Genomic DNA, 15,702 nt, shown 5'->3' with positions numbered 1-15,702 from the left:
CCAGGCTCCTCTGTCCATGGGATTTCCAAGGCAGCAATACTGGAGTGGGTTGCTATTTCCTTCTTCAGGGATTCTTCCCAACCCAGGATCAAACCCCCGTCTCCTGCATTGGCAGGCAGGTCCTGTACCACTGAACCACACAGGGAAGCCCAATAGAGTGTCTACATAACATGAGATGTGTATTTGTTGCATCCCATTTGTAGAACACTGCCTAATTAGGACTTGATGGAAATTGTTTAACCAAGACAGCCAAGTCTTTATGGTAGTGAAATAGTTAGTATATGCTGCTGCTGCTGCTAAGTCACTTCAGTTGTGTCTGACTCTCTGTGATCCCAGAGACGGCAGCCCACCAGGCTCCCCCGTCCCTGGGATTCTCCAGACAAGAACACTGGAGTGGGTTGCCATTTCCTTCTCCAATGCATGCATGCGTGCTAAGTCGCTTCAGTCGTGTCCACCTGTGTGTGACCCCAGGCTCCTCTGTCCACAGGGTTCTCCAGGCAAGAATACTGGAGTGGGTTGCCATTTCCTTCTCCAAGTTAATAAATACTAGGTAGCTAAAACTTTTAAATGTGATCCCACCATCCAGATTACGAAAAATGTTTCCTGCTTGCAGACAAGATGAACATTTTGTTAAATTCCTTATTTATTATTTCTCTTTAATACTGAGCATTCTAAAAGGTCAGTCACTGCTGTGATCACTGGAGTCATGACAGTTCCATAGAATGTGATTTTTAGAAACCCATTAATTATAAAAATGAAACAAGACTTCTGAGTTACAATTCAATTTTATGTCCTCTCTTTTCTAGACAGAAGGTTTTATTTTGAAGAGAATCACGTTACACCAATTTAAATTTCTTAAAATGAGATCTCAATTCAGTGTAGTACATCAGATCAATAAAACACTTTGCACCTTGCTGAGTACAATTAAAGATCCAGAGAAACTACATAAAAACACAAGGAAGGAGGGACATTTTCTGTAACACAGTTGGAGGTAGTTTTAAAAAAACACACTTTGAAGAAAAAGAAATCCTAATCTTCATAAGACATGGCATTATTTTTTATGGTACCCATGTGAAAGCGTTTAAAGCTGTCAAGATACGTCAGAAGTTTGCGGGAAACAAGCCCATAATAGGTTTCAAGCAGCGTACATTCTTTTCCACTGTTAATTTCCTTCCATGCCCGGGGCATTTCAGCATCTGTGGTTTCTGAGGATGTGAAAATGAACTTATAGCAACATCTGTTGTATCTGATGTGCCTTTTCCCAGAAAACCTTGAACTGTGGATGGGTATAAGGCCAATGGACTTAGCACAAATTCCTATGAACACATCAGCAGGTGCTATAATGGGTACTTCTTTGAAAACTACATACATCATCCGAGCCGCATCTTGGGACATAACAAAGGCCTCCCTGCTGCAGTAATCTGGGTAGTATTTTTCTGGGTACTGACTGAAAGGGACAAATTCTTGGCTATTAGGGTCTCTGTTGGGCGTATCCTGATGGATAACTCTTCCAACATAGATATCTTCAACGTGTTCTTTCAGATTGAGAAGATAGTCCACCAAGCTTGGTATATTGACAAACATCTCTTCATCAACCTTCAGGACAAACAGGGCATTTGGGCAGAAAGCCACAGCCCACTGCGTCATGGCAATAATCTTCAGAGTCTGGTTCTCAGCACTGTCCAAGAGGATGCCTCCAATTATGTCATTATTCTTTTGGGGCTCTTTGTCTATCTCTTGCTGAGTGGTTACCAAAACAGGCATTCCCAAAGCAAATAGTGTGAGAATGGGGTGCCCTCCGACACTGGTCACGTTACCCCAGGTTTTCCTGATGAGATCCCGCCTTGTTCCATTTTCTGGGCTACTGAATATAAGAGAGAGCAAAAATACACTCTTTCCTTTACACACCTCTGACTGGCTCAGGATATAGTATTTGGGAAGATTGCTTCTCAAGGGCTCCATGTTCAATTTTCTTGCCTTATACTTAATTTCAAGAATTTTCATATCTACATAAGGCAAAGCATGCAGAAAATATTCTTCCACAAAATCAGCCCCAAAAAGCAAGGCATGAAACAGAATAACATTAAACAGGATGAAACACCACTGGTGAGTCCGAAGTCTGCAGAAAGTCACCTAAATGGAAGAACACATTCATTCGTTCAAGCTCCATCCCCATTTCTGTGTGTACACTCCCGGAACACTGTGTGTACACCTGAAAGTACGTAACAGTACACTATTTTAAGTGTTTATTACTAGCGTTTCTGTTACCTCTCTCACTAGATCTTGGTCCCCTGGACATCATGCCTCTGTCTTCTCCAGTACTACTCATACCCGTATTTAGCACAAAGTGGAAACGGAACAAAATGCTGGCTGTTTTCTTGCTTGGATGAAACCCTACTCACTATACTCAAGGCACCTGTGTTAGACACTGGGGAAACAGGAATCAGACGTAGACACGTGAATATCAAGTAACAGTTGGTGTCATTAGGCTAAAAACTTTCGGGAAATACACGACCAGTGTATTCCAGAACCAGTGTGCTTGGGTCAGTTTCTTCTCTGATTCCAAAGGTCCAGGCTATTTGACAGTGGAGTAGCGGCTTTTGTTGACCACTGCCAATGGCTATGTTCAGCCATTTACATTCTTCTAGTAAGAGTTTTCAATTGAATACTGAATTCTGACATTATCTGTTTTGACAGTGTCCCCTAATGTCTTTTTCAATATGGGCAGATTCCTGCTATCTGCGCAGAACCTTTTCCGAGATCTAGGACATACCTGATGCCAAGCTTATTCCATCTCATTAAAGGAGATGGAAACTTTCCATCTGGAAGAACATATACAATATAGTATTGCAATATAACAGAGCCAGAGACATTAGAAGAATTTAGTCTCTGTTCATCAGAGCTTCAATCAATAAAGACTCCCATAGTGACACTTAACATCTTACTGAGCACTGGCTGTGAGCCAGGCCCTGTGCTACACACTTTACATGCCTTAACTCTTTCAGTCTTGCTAATATCCCTTTCAGATAGGTTATCTTCAGACTTAAACTGAGCATCCATGTGGTTAAGGCATTTGCTCAAGATCATTCAGCGAGTAAGAAGAGGGTGAGATAGGGCCATGATATGAACTCAGACCTGTCAGTTTCAAAGCTCACTCTTAACCACTAGAAACTCCCGAAGTCCATCTTTTACTTCCCTATGTCTTTTTAATAAGAAAAAAACAACGAAGCAAAACAAATTGCCACAATTATAATCTGAACTCCTTTCCATTTTTTTTCAGTTCATCTGATGATTTACACAAAGAAGAAACTTCAGCCTACTCAAAAGCTTATTCTAGTAGATATAAAATGCTACAGAGATTATAAGAAACTTACCTGCATGTTGTCTGTGAACAATTTGGGGGCTTCGGAAATTATTGAGCCCAGATGCCAAAGTGTGTCCAAATGTATCTCAGGATCACTCAGTCTAACGGCAGTTGAAGTACAGTACCTCGTGCCTGAGACTTTCAGGATAAGGTTTCTTATCAATCAACCTGAGCTTTTGTCCCAGAATACCTTCTATCTAGCTCTATAGGAGAGCAAGCGCTGATCATGTTACAGCTACAGTGAATCCAGAACAAAGAATAGAAAGCAAACCTCTTCAAATGCCTCCAACCTTGTGTGCCTCTTGAAGCTGACCCCTTGTTTTTATATGGAGTTCCTGGTGAAGTATGTGTGGGAGTTGAAAGAACAGTTCACACATACATCTCCATAGCATCATCACACAGGGAATGTATCTCAAGACACTAAACAGAGTAGTTTCTGCTCCCTGGTACATGCGCGTGCAGGAGATGTGTTAAACATCAGTGGGTCCTTGTCACCCCTGGGGGTGCATTTCTTCATCAGTGGGTCCTTGTCACCCCTGGGGGTGCATTTCTTCATCAGTGGGTCCTTGTCACCCCTGGGGGTGCATTTCTTCATCGGTGGGTCCTTGTCACCCCTGGGGGTGCATTTCTTCATCGGTGGGTCCTTGTCACCCCTGGGGGTGCATTTCTTCATCGGTGGGTCCTTGTCACCCCTGGGGGTGCATTTCTTCATCGGTGGGTCCTTGTCACCCCTGGGGGTGCATTTCTTCATCGGTGGGTCCCTGTCACCCCTGGGGGTACCTTTCTTCATCAGTGGATCCCTGTCATCCCTGGGGATGCCTTTCTTCATCGGTGGGTCCTTGTCATCCCTGGGGGTGCCTTTCTTCATCGGTGGGTCCTCGTCACCCCTGGGGGATGCATTTCTTCATCAGTGGGTCCTTGTCATCCCTGGGGGTACCTTTCTTCATCAGTGGGTCCTCATCACCCCTGGGGGATGCATTTCTTCATCAGTGGATCCTTGTCACCCCTGAGGGTGCATTTCTTCATCAGTGGATCCTTGTCACCCCTGGGGATGCATTTCTTCATCAGTGGATCCTTGTCACCCCTGAGGGTGCATTTCTTCATCAGTGGATCCTTGTCACCCCTGGGGGTGTATTTCTTCATCAGTGGATCCTTGTCATCCCTGGTGGGTACCTTTCTTCATCAGTGGGTCCTTGTCATCCCTGGGGGTGCCTTTCTTCATCAGTGGGTCCTCGTCACCCCTGGGGGATGCATTTCTTCATCAGTGGGTCCTTGTCATCCCTGGGGGTACCTTTCTTCATCAGTGGGTCCTCATCACCCCTGGGGGATGCATTTCTTCATCAGTGGATCCTTGTCACCCCTGAGGGTGCATTTCTTCATCAGTGGATCCTTGTCACCCCTGGGGATGCATTTCTTCATCAGTGGATCCTTGTCACCACTGAGGGTGCATTTCTTCATCAGTGGATCCTTGTCACCCCTGGGGGTGTATTTCTTCATCAGTGGATCCTTGTCATCCCTGGTGGGTACCTTTCTTCATCAGTGGGTCCTTGTCATCCCTGGTGGGTGCATTTCTTCTACCCAAAGAAACTTATGGTGTAGTTTGATACATGTCTCATCAGGAAGGATTTTGAATTCCTAGTGTAGGCCATGTAAGATTGTTCTTAAATCAGTTATGTCATCCATCTACCTCTCTCAGGCAACTTTATCTCAAAATAGAAAACAACCTGTAATCCATTTTAGCCTAAACTGGAAAAACTAAGCATTTGATGTTTGCAATATTTCTATTGTCACTATGTGTAGAAATTACTCCAAATACCATTTGATCAGCAAGTGTATTAAAGAAAGAAACAACATCCAGCATATTTTTATGTTCCTGTCACAAACAGTTGCACTGAACCTTCTGTTCCTATGCCAGGCTATGTTTCATGTTTCTCTTTTTGCATGTTGATCTTCCTGCCTGCCATTCATAGCAGTTTTTGTAGTTATTTGCCTAGGAATAATTCATTGCATTTTTTAAAAAATTCATTGCCATTTTAAAGCTGGCTGTTTTCTCAACAATCGTGGATTCTTGGAGATTTTTTACAAAGTGGGGAATATATATCCTAAAAAAATTCAAATGAGAATTTTTTTTACTTATACAAAATTGAATGATTACATGGGTCTTGGATTTCATTAAATACAAATTCCATTTTGCAATTTTCATTTTTTAATGAGCCGTAAATTTTGCTCCAGGATATCCTCTGGACTTAAACTGAGACAGTTTGGTTACATTGTCCATGAGAGGTTCATACAATATTATCTCTGGGCCAGCTCCGTCTAGAATTTTCAGTTTGATTCAGCAAACTCTTAGGGTATTAGGGTTGAGATCATTTGCTGCAAATAGAAGTGCCTGGTTTTCTTGATTACCTTAGCACTGCCTTCTCTTTCATAAAGCTCATCCAAGCTGACATGTCAACTCATGTCTTCCTAAATTTTCCTGTAATATTATCATCAGTCACCCGCTGCCTTAGAAGTTCTGTGTTCCTGTTGTCTACCAAACCAAACCAACTCTCTTAAGACCTGACTTTCTGAATTCCATACTTAGTTTCCACCACCACAAAGAATCAACTTTTTATTTCCCACGTGTTCAGTGCCCTAGATGTACTCCGGACGCATGGAGCCTTCGCTCTGCTCTACCACTAACTGCACGTACGACTGTCTGTCATATGAGTAGTTGTTCTTTGGACGCGTCTCTTACGTTCCCCCTCTCCTCGTAAAGCGAGCATGAGAAAAAGTGTCGCACAGTCGGTGCAAGATCAGATTGGGTGACGGACATAACTTCACTGGACAATTTGTTTATAACGCCTGGAAGTAAACTTCGGGCCCGGTGCCACAGGTCTAAGGCGTCCGGCGCGTGCTCCGTTTCCCTCTACGATCCTCTGCCCTCACACTTCCGCTTCAAGGCGGGGCCGGAAGTGCAGCCGCGTCCGCTGGGCGCCGCGGGTGGAGGGACGCGCGGAGATGACGCAGGCAGCACCGGAAGCCGCTCCCCTGTGAGGCTGCGGACCCGGAGCGGCGGCCGCAGGTCCAGGTCTGTGTACTAGGCGGGGCCGGGTCGCGGAGGGGGTTGTTTGGCGCCCGCGCCTCTGCTGACCCGCCGCGCCTCGGGCTGTTTGCCTTTCTCTCGCTGCAGGCGCCATGGCTGCGGAGCGGACCCGGCCGCTGCGAGGCTCTGGCGGCCCGAGCGCGCCTAGTTGGTGTGAGCCCGGCGCGAGGTCCCGGGCCCCGGGGCGCTCGCTCAGGTCAGTGCCGCGCGGAACACGGCTCCGGGAGTAGGGGACCTGGGAGCGGCGAACGGGTTGAAGGGATCTGGAGTTGATTTAGAGATGGGAGAATTGAGTGATTGCCTCCTGGAGCCTCAGTTTCCTTAGCTGCGAAATGAGTTAACCATGATGTCCCAGGGCTGTCAATGAGTTTGAAGGATGAAGCAGTGTGGAGAGGCGGTTTATGAAGTACAAAACGCTGTACTAATGTGCGGGACTGCGCCATAATTGTGGGTATGCCATGGAAACAGGTGTGTATGTGGAGAGCTGCTTGCAATAAAGATAGCAAGGTTAATGTTAAATAATGGTGGTAACCAGCATTCTTGTAGGCTTCCACTGTGCGGATACTATGCTAAACGTTTTATGTGCATTAGCCCGTTTATTCCTTGTAAAAACACTTGGAGATAATGCTGTTAGTGGTTACCTTTTACCAGTGAGGAAGTTGGGTTGAGATAGGTGAAGTGATTCGCCCAGGGTCACCCAGCAACAAGTGGGGTTGCAAAGCCCTGTTTTAGAAACCCTATTTGTATTCCTTCAAAGCTTTAAAAAATTCATCTTAAAACTGAAGGTGTATATAAACAGATCAGATATTCATATGGTCTTAAATTCATAAAGAGACCTTCACTCCTATTCCTCAACCCTCCAGTATTCTCTGGAAACAACCAGTATTAACCAGCTTCTTGAGTATTCAAAAGATATTTTATGTATATGTAAGTTTATTTAGATAAGCTCAGAGCCTCTGTTCTCTTTAACCCTGGTTGTGCTTGATAAGAAAAGAGAGGGAGGATGAAGCCTCCCTCCCAAAGATAGCAAATGTCTTGTTTTCTCTCTTGATTAGGCCAGGTCCTGAGAGAGGAGAGGTAAACTGCATTCATCATGTTCAGTCAGGAGTGTTCTATCTTTAGTAAGACCTGGAAGTATAAGTTTTGTTTTGCTACTTTGAGAAGGGTTGGGGCTGGGCAAGATATGCCTGCTCCTTCCTGTGAGACCCAGGGAAAGTCACTCCACTTTGGGGGCCGTAAATTTCTTCATTTATTAAGGGCAGTTCTCATACCTTCCACGAGGTCATGAAAATCACATGAGGTAACATCTATGAGTAGTACTCTGGTGTTTCAAACCAGTGCGAAGATGAGAGTTACCTGAGGGAACGTAGGGACTTAATAGCAGAACCAGAGACTAAACCCACGTCTCCTGTCTCCCAGTTTAGGAATCTTTTCACATCCATCTGTTTCGGCGCTTTGTGATTGTTAATACTGAGGGCCAAAGGGCACGTTTTATGTTTAGTCTGAAGTTGGGGTTTGTGGGGGAAGGATGGGACACCATGGAGTGTGGAGAGGGTGGAAAGAGAATGCCTCTCCTGGGAAATCAGCCTCATGTCAGTAACTGCCCTTAATTATAAAATTAAATTCCCAGTAAGTTTGAGCACTTAAGGTTTTTCTTTTTTTCCTGTATATTTTAATCCATTTTAAGAAAAATGGGGGTGGGGGATGGGGGAACAGACCAAAAAGAGAAACTGGTAATGTGCTGGGGTTGAAGGGGATGTTACTGGAGCTTTCCTGCCAGGTACTCATAGTGATAAAACTAACAAAAAGTGCCATTTGAGTTACCCTACTGGGCTGTGTTCTAAGCTTGTCCCTACTGTTTGTGATTCATGCAGTGCCCAAGATGAGCTGGCTTCCATTTTACAGATGACAGAACTGAAGCTCAGAAGTTAGTTGAGTATGTCCATAATCACATAGGAAGTGGCTGAATCTGCGGAAGATTTGATTGACTTCAAAGCATTTTCCTTTACCTCAATCCGCCTCTATAGTTAGCTGTCCTTGACTATTCCCAGTAATGGGAAGCTCACCACCCTGGAGGCAGCTGTTCCATTATTGGAAAACTCTGATGTTTTAAAAACTCCTCCTTCAGTTGAATTGAAATCTCACTTCCTGAAGTATTCCCTGTGGGGCCTTGTGCTGCCAGTACGTGATATTCCTAGAGGCTCTCTAAGAGTTCAGTTTAGACCTATGACCTTAAGAAAGTTCTCTCCAGAGTCAGTTCATTTTTTAGAGAAACAAAAGCTGATTTAAAAAGAAAAAAAATAGTGCATTCTGCAAAGCTAATGGGTCCTACTTTATTTTTAAAAGATGCCTTTTTCATGAGAGTGAGAGATGAAGAACTGGATAAGACCTTCCCATAAAGGGTTCAGTAGCTTAAAGGGCAGTCTTTAAGAGTTGGAAGAAAAATTCTTGTTAGGAGAATGTGTAAATCTCAGAAATGCTTGGGTTTTTAAAGGTGCTCAATGGCAAACTCATCCCATAATCTCTGTGGTGTCATGGGTTCATTGATTGGGTGTGCTCTACAATGTCTCTTAGTTATTGGTAATGATACTGTTTTCATGGGTATTATAAATTTGCCTTGTGTCCATTTAAGTAACAGTTCATTGTACACAAATGTCAGTATTCCTAAGATGTGTATGTGGCACACTTGATGTGTGCGGCCGGGCAGATGTGATAGAAGAAGCCCCTCCCCCCACTTCTTCACGGTAAAACATGATTCCTGGGCACGTGTTTTGGTTATATTTTTAATTGGCCAGGATTAATTAGCTGTTGGCAACATTTTGTGACTGTCCACAGAAACTTTTTTCTTGTCTTGCTGTGAATGATTTTTTTAAAGTAAAACTTTAACAGAAATATTACAGATAAAAGGTGGTTAGGATTCAGAAAAAGGAAGCTTGTTAATCTTGTTGGTGGCTTTTTTTTTGCTGTGCCAAGCAACTTGTGGGACCTTAGTTCCCTGACCAGGGATCAAACCCAGGCCCTCTGGCAGTGAACATGCAGAGTCCTAACCATTGGGCAACCAAGAAATTCCCAGGACACTGTTATCTTGTGTTAAGTTCATATAACTTGCCATGAACTCAATAGTTTTTGGCAGCCAAGTAAATCCTTAAATTAATGAATCCTTCCTAGCCCAAACCCTGCTGCTGCTGCTGCTAAGTCGCTTCAGTCGTGTCCGACTCTGTGCGACCCCATAGACGGCAGCCCACCGGGCTCCCCTGTCCGTGGACCCTGAGACTTATTAAAATAAGTCCATTCACTATTTGATAACATTAGACACCAGATGATGTGATTAGAAGTGGTTTGTTTGCTTTAACTGCTTTTTGTCTGATAACAAATGTTCCTGCCACATTTGATGTTGGGAAATTAATGAAAATGATCTTTACATACCTTAATATTAATGAAGTTGGACAGTGAGATCTGACTATTTGTGTAAACCTGGTAAATGATCATGGCATCTCGTCCCATCACTTCATGGCAAATGGATGGGGAAGCAATGGAAACAGTGATGTTATTTTCTCGGGCTCCAAAATCACTGGAGATAGTGACTGCAGCCATGAAATTAAAAGACACTTGCTCCTTGGAAGAAAAGCTACGACAAACCTAAACAGCATGTTAAAAAGCAGAGACGTTACTTTGCTGACAAAGGTCCATCTAGTCAAAGCTTTGGTTTTTCCAGTAGTCATGTATGGATGTGAGAGTTGGACCATAAAGAAAACTGAGCGCTGAAGAATTCATACTTTTGAACTGTGGTGTTGGAAAAGGCTCTTAAGAGTCTCTTGGACTGCAGGGAGTTCCAGCCAGTCAATCCTAAAGGACATCAGTACTGAATATTCATTGGAAGGACTGATGCTGAAGCTGAAGCTCCAGTCCTTTGGCCACCTGAAGTGAAGAACTGACTCACTGGAAAAGACCCTGATGCTGGGAAAGATTGAAAGCAGGAGGAGAAGGGGACGACAGAGGATGAGATGGTTGGATGGCTTCATCAACTCAATGGACATGAGATCGAGCAAGCTCCGGGAGTTGGTGATGGACAGGGAAGCCTGGTGTGCTTCTGTCCATGGGGTTGCAAAGAGTCCGACACAACTAAGTCACTGAACTGATAAATGAATTTATTTTCCTCTTTCATGTTAATTTGGACATTAGGTTTTTAAATTAGTATGACAGTATGATGGGAAACTGGTCAGATTACAAGGAAAGTTTGTTTTTTTTTTAATCATTGAAATGTTCCAACACATGAAAATCTAATTTTAAAAAAACCCCATGTACTTACTGCCCAGCACTAGTATCTATCAACATGGCTGATCTTGGGAAAGATGGTTTTCACAGATTTGCTTTACTTTTTCTTCTCTTCCCATTAGTTTAGTCCCCATTGTTAAGAGTGGGTAGACACTTGACATAATGTGGATTGATGGATACTTTTATTTTTGGGGGGGAGGGGGGGTTCCAGTTAGCTTTAAAGGGGGAGATGGTATAATCTGATGGACTCAGTGTTCCCAGATCTTATCACCAGGTTGTGATTCTCCTGATGGTAGCTGGCTTCATAAGAGACAACTTGGTGTGTCTGGAAGAGTCCTGATCTTGAGAGCACTGGCTTTCGGTCTGTTCTGTTGCTATTTTAATAGCACTGTTGGCTGTAGGCAAATCACTTACCTTCTCTGACCTGCAGCTTCCTCATGTGCTAAGTGAAGGAAATGGTACCTTTCTTTGTGTGTCTTGTAAGCATCAAGATGACTAATTTGTCTTATTTGTGCACACCTCCAGGACCCTCATGGCTCTTGGGGACACATGAGGTTAAGAGATGTCACCAGCTCATATTAACCTTATTAAAACAGACCATGTAAGGCCAGATAAGGCTTTTGGTAATTCATGTTCTAACAGGCAATGCCATAAAGGAAGTGGAAGAACCAGAACACCTGAGCCATATAACTTATTGCATCTGCTTATTTTTCTTCCCCAAACCTTTTTGCCTAAGCATCTATTGCAAAAGCTAGTAGTCAGTTCTGTGATTCCTATAACAGGTCAGGTTATACCTAGCCTGGTAACTGATGTCTCAAGTTACTGGCCTAGAGACTGACTTTCTGGGGGTCACATCCTTGTGCTTATTTTTGTGATTTTCGTGCCCAAATAGAGTGTATTTAAGAAAATGGTGTCATGCTGATTTTGATGGGGTTCTATTATACAGAATACACTGTTTCACAAAGAATGGATACTTTGTAAATCTTCTACTGTGAAGATGCGTAGCTCGTGCTAGACTTCAGGAGGATTGAGGCACACACCAGAAGTACTTTCACTGAGTTATGTCTTGGAGGTCATGATTTGTTAAAGTATGTTTTCTCAAATGTTTTCTTCTGTGCCATGGAAATTATTTCCGATAAATACAATGTATTAACTGTAAAGTTGTAATGTAACTAAGCTCTAAAGTTGTAACAGTTTTTTGCACTAATTTTTAATACTTCATTTGTTAGCAGTCTTGCTTGAACCGTCTTTTTGAGCAGAACTAATACAATATTTTGATGTGCCACAGGTAAATTTTTCCATAACCTTATGGAGAGAAAGGACTTTGAGACATGGCTTGATAACATTTCTGTTACATTTCTTTCTCTGACGGACTTGCAGAAAAATGAAACTCTGGATCACCTGATTAGTCTGAGTGGGGCAGTCCAGCTCAGACACCTCTCCAATAACCTGGAGACTCTGCTCAAGCGGGACTTCCTCAAACTCCTTCCCCTGGAGCTCAGTTTTTATTTGTTAAAATGGCTCGACCCTCAGACGCTACTCACATGCTGCCTCGTCTCTAAACAGTGGAATAAGGTGATAAGTGCCTGCACGGAGGTGTGGCAGACCGCCTGTAAAAGTCTGGGCTGGCAGATAGATGATTCTGTTCAGGACGCTTTGCACTGGAAGAAGGTTTATTTGAAGGCTATTCTGAGAATGAAGCAACTGGAGGACCATGAAGCCTTTGAGACCTCATCTTTAATTGGACACAGTGCCAGAGTGTATGCACTTTACTACAAAGATGGACTTCTGTGTACAGGTAAGAGAGCCTGACTATTTTTTTTTTCTTTTTAATTTTTGGTGTTTCGTGGAGTGTAATCTTACAGACAGAACAAAATACTCCTCAGGCTTGAGAACGGCAGTCGTTAATTATCTGAGATATCTATGATGGCATAGATAGATGCTCCATCCCTGACTGGTTCCTCCTCGCCCCACCACCACCCCTTTATCCTTTTGCACTCTGAGAAGACAATTATTTTTATAAAATTTTATGAGAAGAAAGCTCCAGACATTCTTATAAATGTGATATGAGTCTGAAAGCTCTGACTACGTTTTTCTATGCTTTTTTTCCATATACGGTCCTTCATGTTGGTTAAAAATTTATTTTTTTTTTTCTTATTAACAGTAATTTTGGGGGAAAAAAAGCTGTATAAAAATTGCTGTGTGGTCCTAGCAAATAATTCATTTTGAAAGAATTATGAAACCTCTCTGTGTTTGTTTCCTTGTATTTAAAATATACAAAAGAAACTATTTCTCTTGCTCTAAGATCCTGTGGTTCTGAGAAGAATTTAGAAGAGTTTGGGCATGGGAATGAAAATAGTTGGATATTTTAAAACTCAGCAAGCAGGGCTTCCCTGGTTGCTCAGTGGTAGAGTTCGCCTGCCAGTGCAGGAGATGTGGGTTTGATATCTGAGTCGAGAAGATCCCCTGGATAAGGAAATGGCACCCACTTCAGTATTCTTGCCTGGGAAATCCCATGAACAGAGGAGCCTGGCGGACTATGGTCCGTTGGGTCGTGAAAGAGTCAGACACGACTTAGCGACTAAACAACAAGAACAACAAGTAGTTAAGTAACTTTTTATTATAAATGTAATGATTAAAGTTAGAATTATGTGCATCTTCCAATTATAATGGGCGTGTGTTTCTGCATATGATGATATAGTTAGTGCCCGTGCGTCAGGCAGTACATGTTGATAGCTGTCGTATGCAGTGACTAAGCAGAGTTTAGAATGGCTCGAGGTTCCAGATCACCTTGTCAGTGATCACAGTGCTATTCACTCCCATCATATATGATATACAGTACTGGGCTTCCCAGTGGTGCAGTGGTAAAGAAGCCGCCTGCCAGTGCAGGAGACACAAATTGATCCCTGGGTCAGGAAGATTCCCCGCAGTGGGAAGTGGCAACCCACTCCAGTATTCCGGCCTGGAAAATCCCATGGACAGAGGAGCCTGACGGGCTGCTGTCTGTGGGATCACAAAGAATCAGAACCAACTCAGCAGCTGAGCGCAGCACCACAGCACAGGGATGTTCGTGTGCTTCCTCCAGAGTGATTTCTGACAGACACTGGAGTGTTAGCCACACCACACGGCTGTCATGTGCTGTTTCTTTGTGTAAATGTGTCATCACTTAGCCATTTCCATACTCGTGCGTACTCAGGTTGTTTCTGTTCTTATGGATAGTTTTGTCTGCGTTATTTTTTCCCTTTGGATTATTCATTTGAGGCAGAAGCCTCAGAGCAGAATCACCAGATCCAGAAGTGTGAGTGATTTCATAGGTCCTCTTAGTGCCCTTTGCAGACGTACTGAATTGATGCTATGCCCGCAGCAAAGTCTAGGGTAAACCTGCCTCTCCCTAAGAGGCCTACCATACTCAGTTTAATATTTTCAGTAGTTAAGAGAGAAACGATTTCTGAAGACTGTTTTAAAATTGAATTTCTTTATTCATTGAGGATGTCCATTTTCTTATGTGGTGACATTCTCTGAAATGCTCAACACTTTGTCAGTTTTATAAAATAAACATTTAAGATATTTCATGGTTTTGTCATCCTGAGATTACTTCATGCTCATGTTATTTTCCCTGTCCTATTAAAAGCCTGATTATTGGAACAATATCATCTGTTCTTCTATACCTTGGTATACTTTGCCACCTGTGGTGATGACTTTTCAATATTCTTTTTGCCTCATAATCACTGGCAGGTTTTTTTTTTTTTAAGATGCCATATTGCCTTTCAATTTGGCACTTACTCACACTTGGATCAATACTGGCAGTTGACTCATTTTCAGAACTAGCTCCAGCTTTTTTTTTTTTAATGTCTTGTTAAAGTTCACTTTTGAAATGCAATAAAACCTTAGTTACTTGGCCCAGAAGTGAATGGAATACGTTCACTGAACTCCCTAATTACCTGGGCAGTTAATATCTACAAATGACTGTGGACACAACCCCACATTTTAAGATTATTCTCCGGGTGAGTCTATATGCTGTCTTATTTTTAGTATGATTAAATTCACGGGCTTTGCTTATGGAAAAGTGTGCTGTTGAAAATGATTCAAAGCATTTGTTTGAAGCAGCATTCCTGAGACTGTTACTAGCAAGAAATATTTGTTAATAGAATTAAATGTGTTTGTATCACCTTGTCACTTAAGAGCTTGTCTTTTCACCGTTGTTGAATTGGGAAATTCTGAATTTGGCAGTAAACTTAGTGACTCAGATCAGCCCTTAAGCAAGCAGTGGAACAGGATTACCAAAAGGGTTAATAATGCTAACATTAGCACAGTACAGATTGTGTGATTGTATGAGATTGTATGTCTGTTCAGACTTTCAGAAATTCTGCTCATCTCTGAAATGGGAAGAAAGGAATGTATTGTGCTTTGTGCTGTTCGTAGATATTTATTTCTAAAATGCCTACTGTGTGACAGGCAGCGTAAGCATGCGAGCAGAATTAGAATTGTTCTTTCCTCAAAGAATGTACACGCTGTGGTCAGGAAGGTAACCTGATTGAGCAAAAGTCTGTGTGTGAACTGTGGCTAATAGAAAACGCTGCCACGGGGAGTTGCTGCTCTGCTGCAGTAGATAATTCCTGTGTGGAATTCAGACTCAGAATTGTCAGGTCTGACTTTTCAGGAGAAGCCCCAAGCCTAGGTTTTTGTGAAATAGCCTCATTTTTTAAAAAGTATTAATTTTCTAAGTATTATTCTAATTTTAAAAATATTGTGGTTAGATCATATTCAACCTATAAATGGCTATATTGTGACCTCTGACTTGCAGGCAAACGAGAAAAACAAGAGCTATAAAGGAGGTGTGATCAGATGCTGTATTTAACTAGTTTTGTTGTGGTGAATATTTCAGATTATATACAGATGTCAAATTGTTACATTATACACCTAGAATTAGTACATTGTTGTCTGTCAGTTATATCTTAATTAAAAGAGAGACCAACCC

The 15,702-nt window shown here is 42.6% G+C and overlaps 2 protein-coding genes across 5 annotated transcripts in view; one reads left to right on the top strand and one right to left on the bottom strand.

The window, feature by feature from the left end:
• Positions 1 to 429: 429 nt before the first annotated feature.
• On the bottom strand, positions 430 to 6,279 carry B3GALT9 (beta-1,3-galactosyltransferase 9). The gene is made up of 2 exons (XM_019966835.2): positions 3,375 to 6,279; positions 430 to 2,133 (listed from the first exon to the last, which is right to left on the bottom strand). The coding sequence occupies exons 1-2, from the start codon at positions 3,378 to 3,380 to the stop codon at positions 1,030 to 1,032; spliced, it is 1,110 nt and encodes a 369-aa protein (XP_019822394.2). The 5' UTR covers positions 3,381 to 6,279; the 3' UTR covers positions 430 to 1,029.
• A 71-nt stretch (positions 6,280 to 6,350) lies between these two features.
• FBXW2 (F-box and WD repeat domain containing 2) overlaps positions 6,351 to 15,702 on the top strand; it is a 31,307-nt gene continuing 21,955 nt past the window's right edge. Inside the window, exons 1-3 of one of the 4 annotated variants that reach the window (XM_070795390.1) lie at positions 6,351 to 6,434; positions 6,537 to 6,645; positions 12,105 to 12,522. In XM_070795390.1, the coding sequence (XP_070651491.1) occupies positions 12,420 to 12,522 (103 nt within the window). In that variant the 5' untranslated portion in view covers positions 6,351 to 6,434; positions 6,537 to 6,645; positions 12,105 to 12,419. The other 3 variants (XM_070795388.1, XM_070795387.1, XM_070795389.1) reach the window with 3 other exon arrangements.

The sequence above is a fragment of the Bos indicus genome, chromosome 8 (genome assembly GCF_029378745.1).
Source record: "Bos indicus isolate NIAB-ARS_2022 breed Sahiwal x Tharparkar chromosome 8, NIAB-ARS_B.indTharparkar_mat_pri_1.0, whole genome shotgun sequence".
NCBI classification, from domain to species: domain Eukaryota; kingdom Metazoa; phylum Chordata; class Mammalia; order Artiodactyla; family Bovidae; genus Bos; species Bos indicus.
Note: the sequence above shows the minus strand (reverse complement) of the source record. Positions and strands in the feature narration are given on the sequence as shown.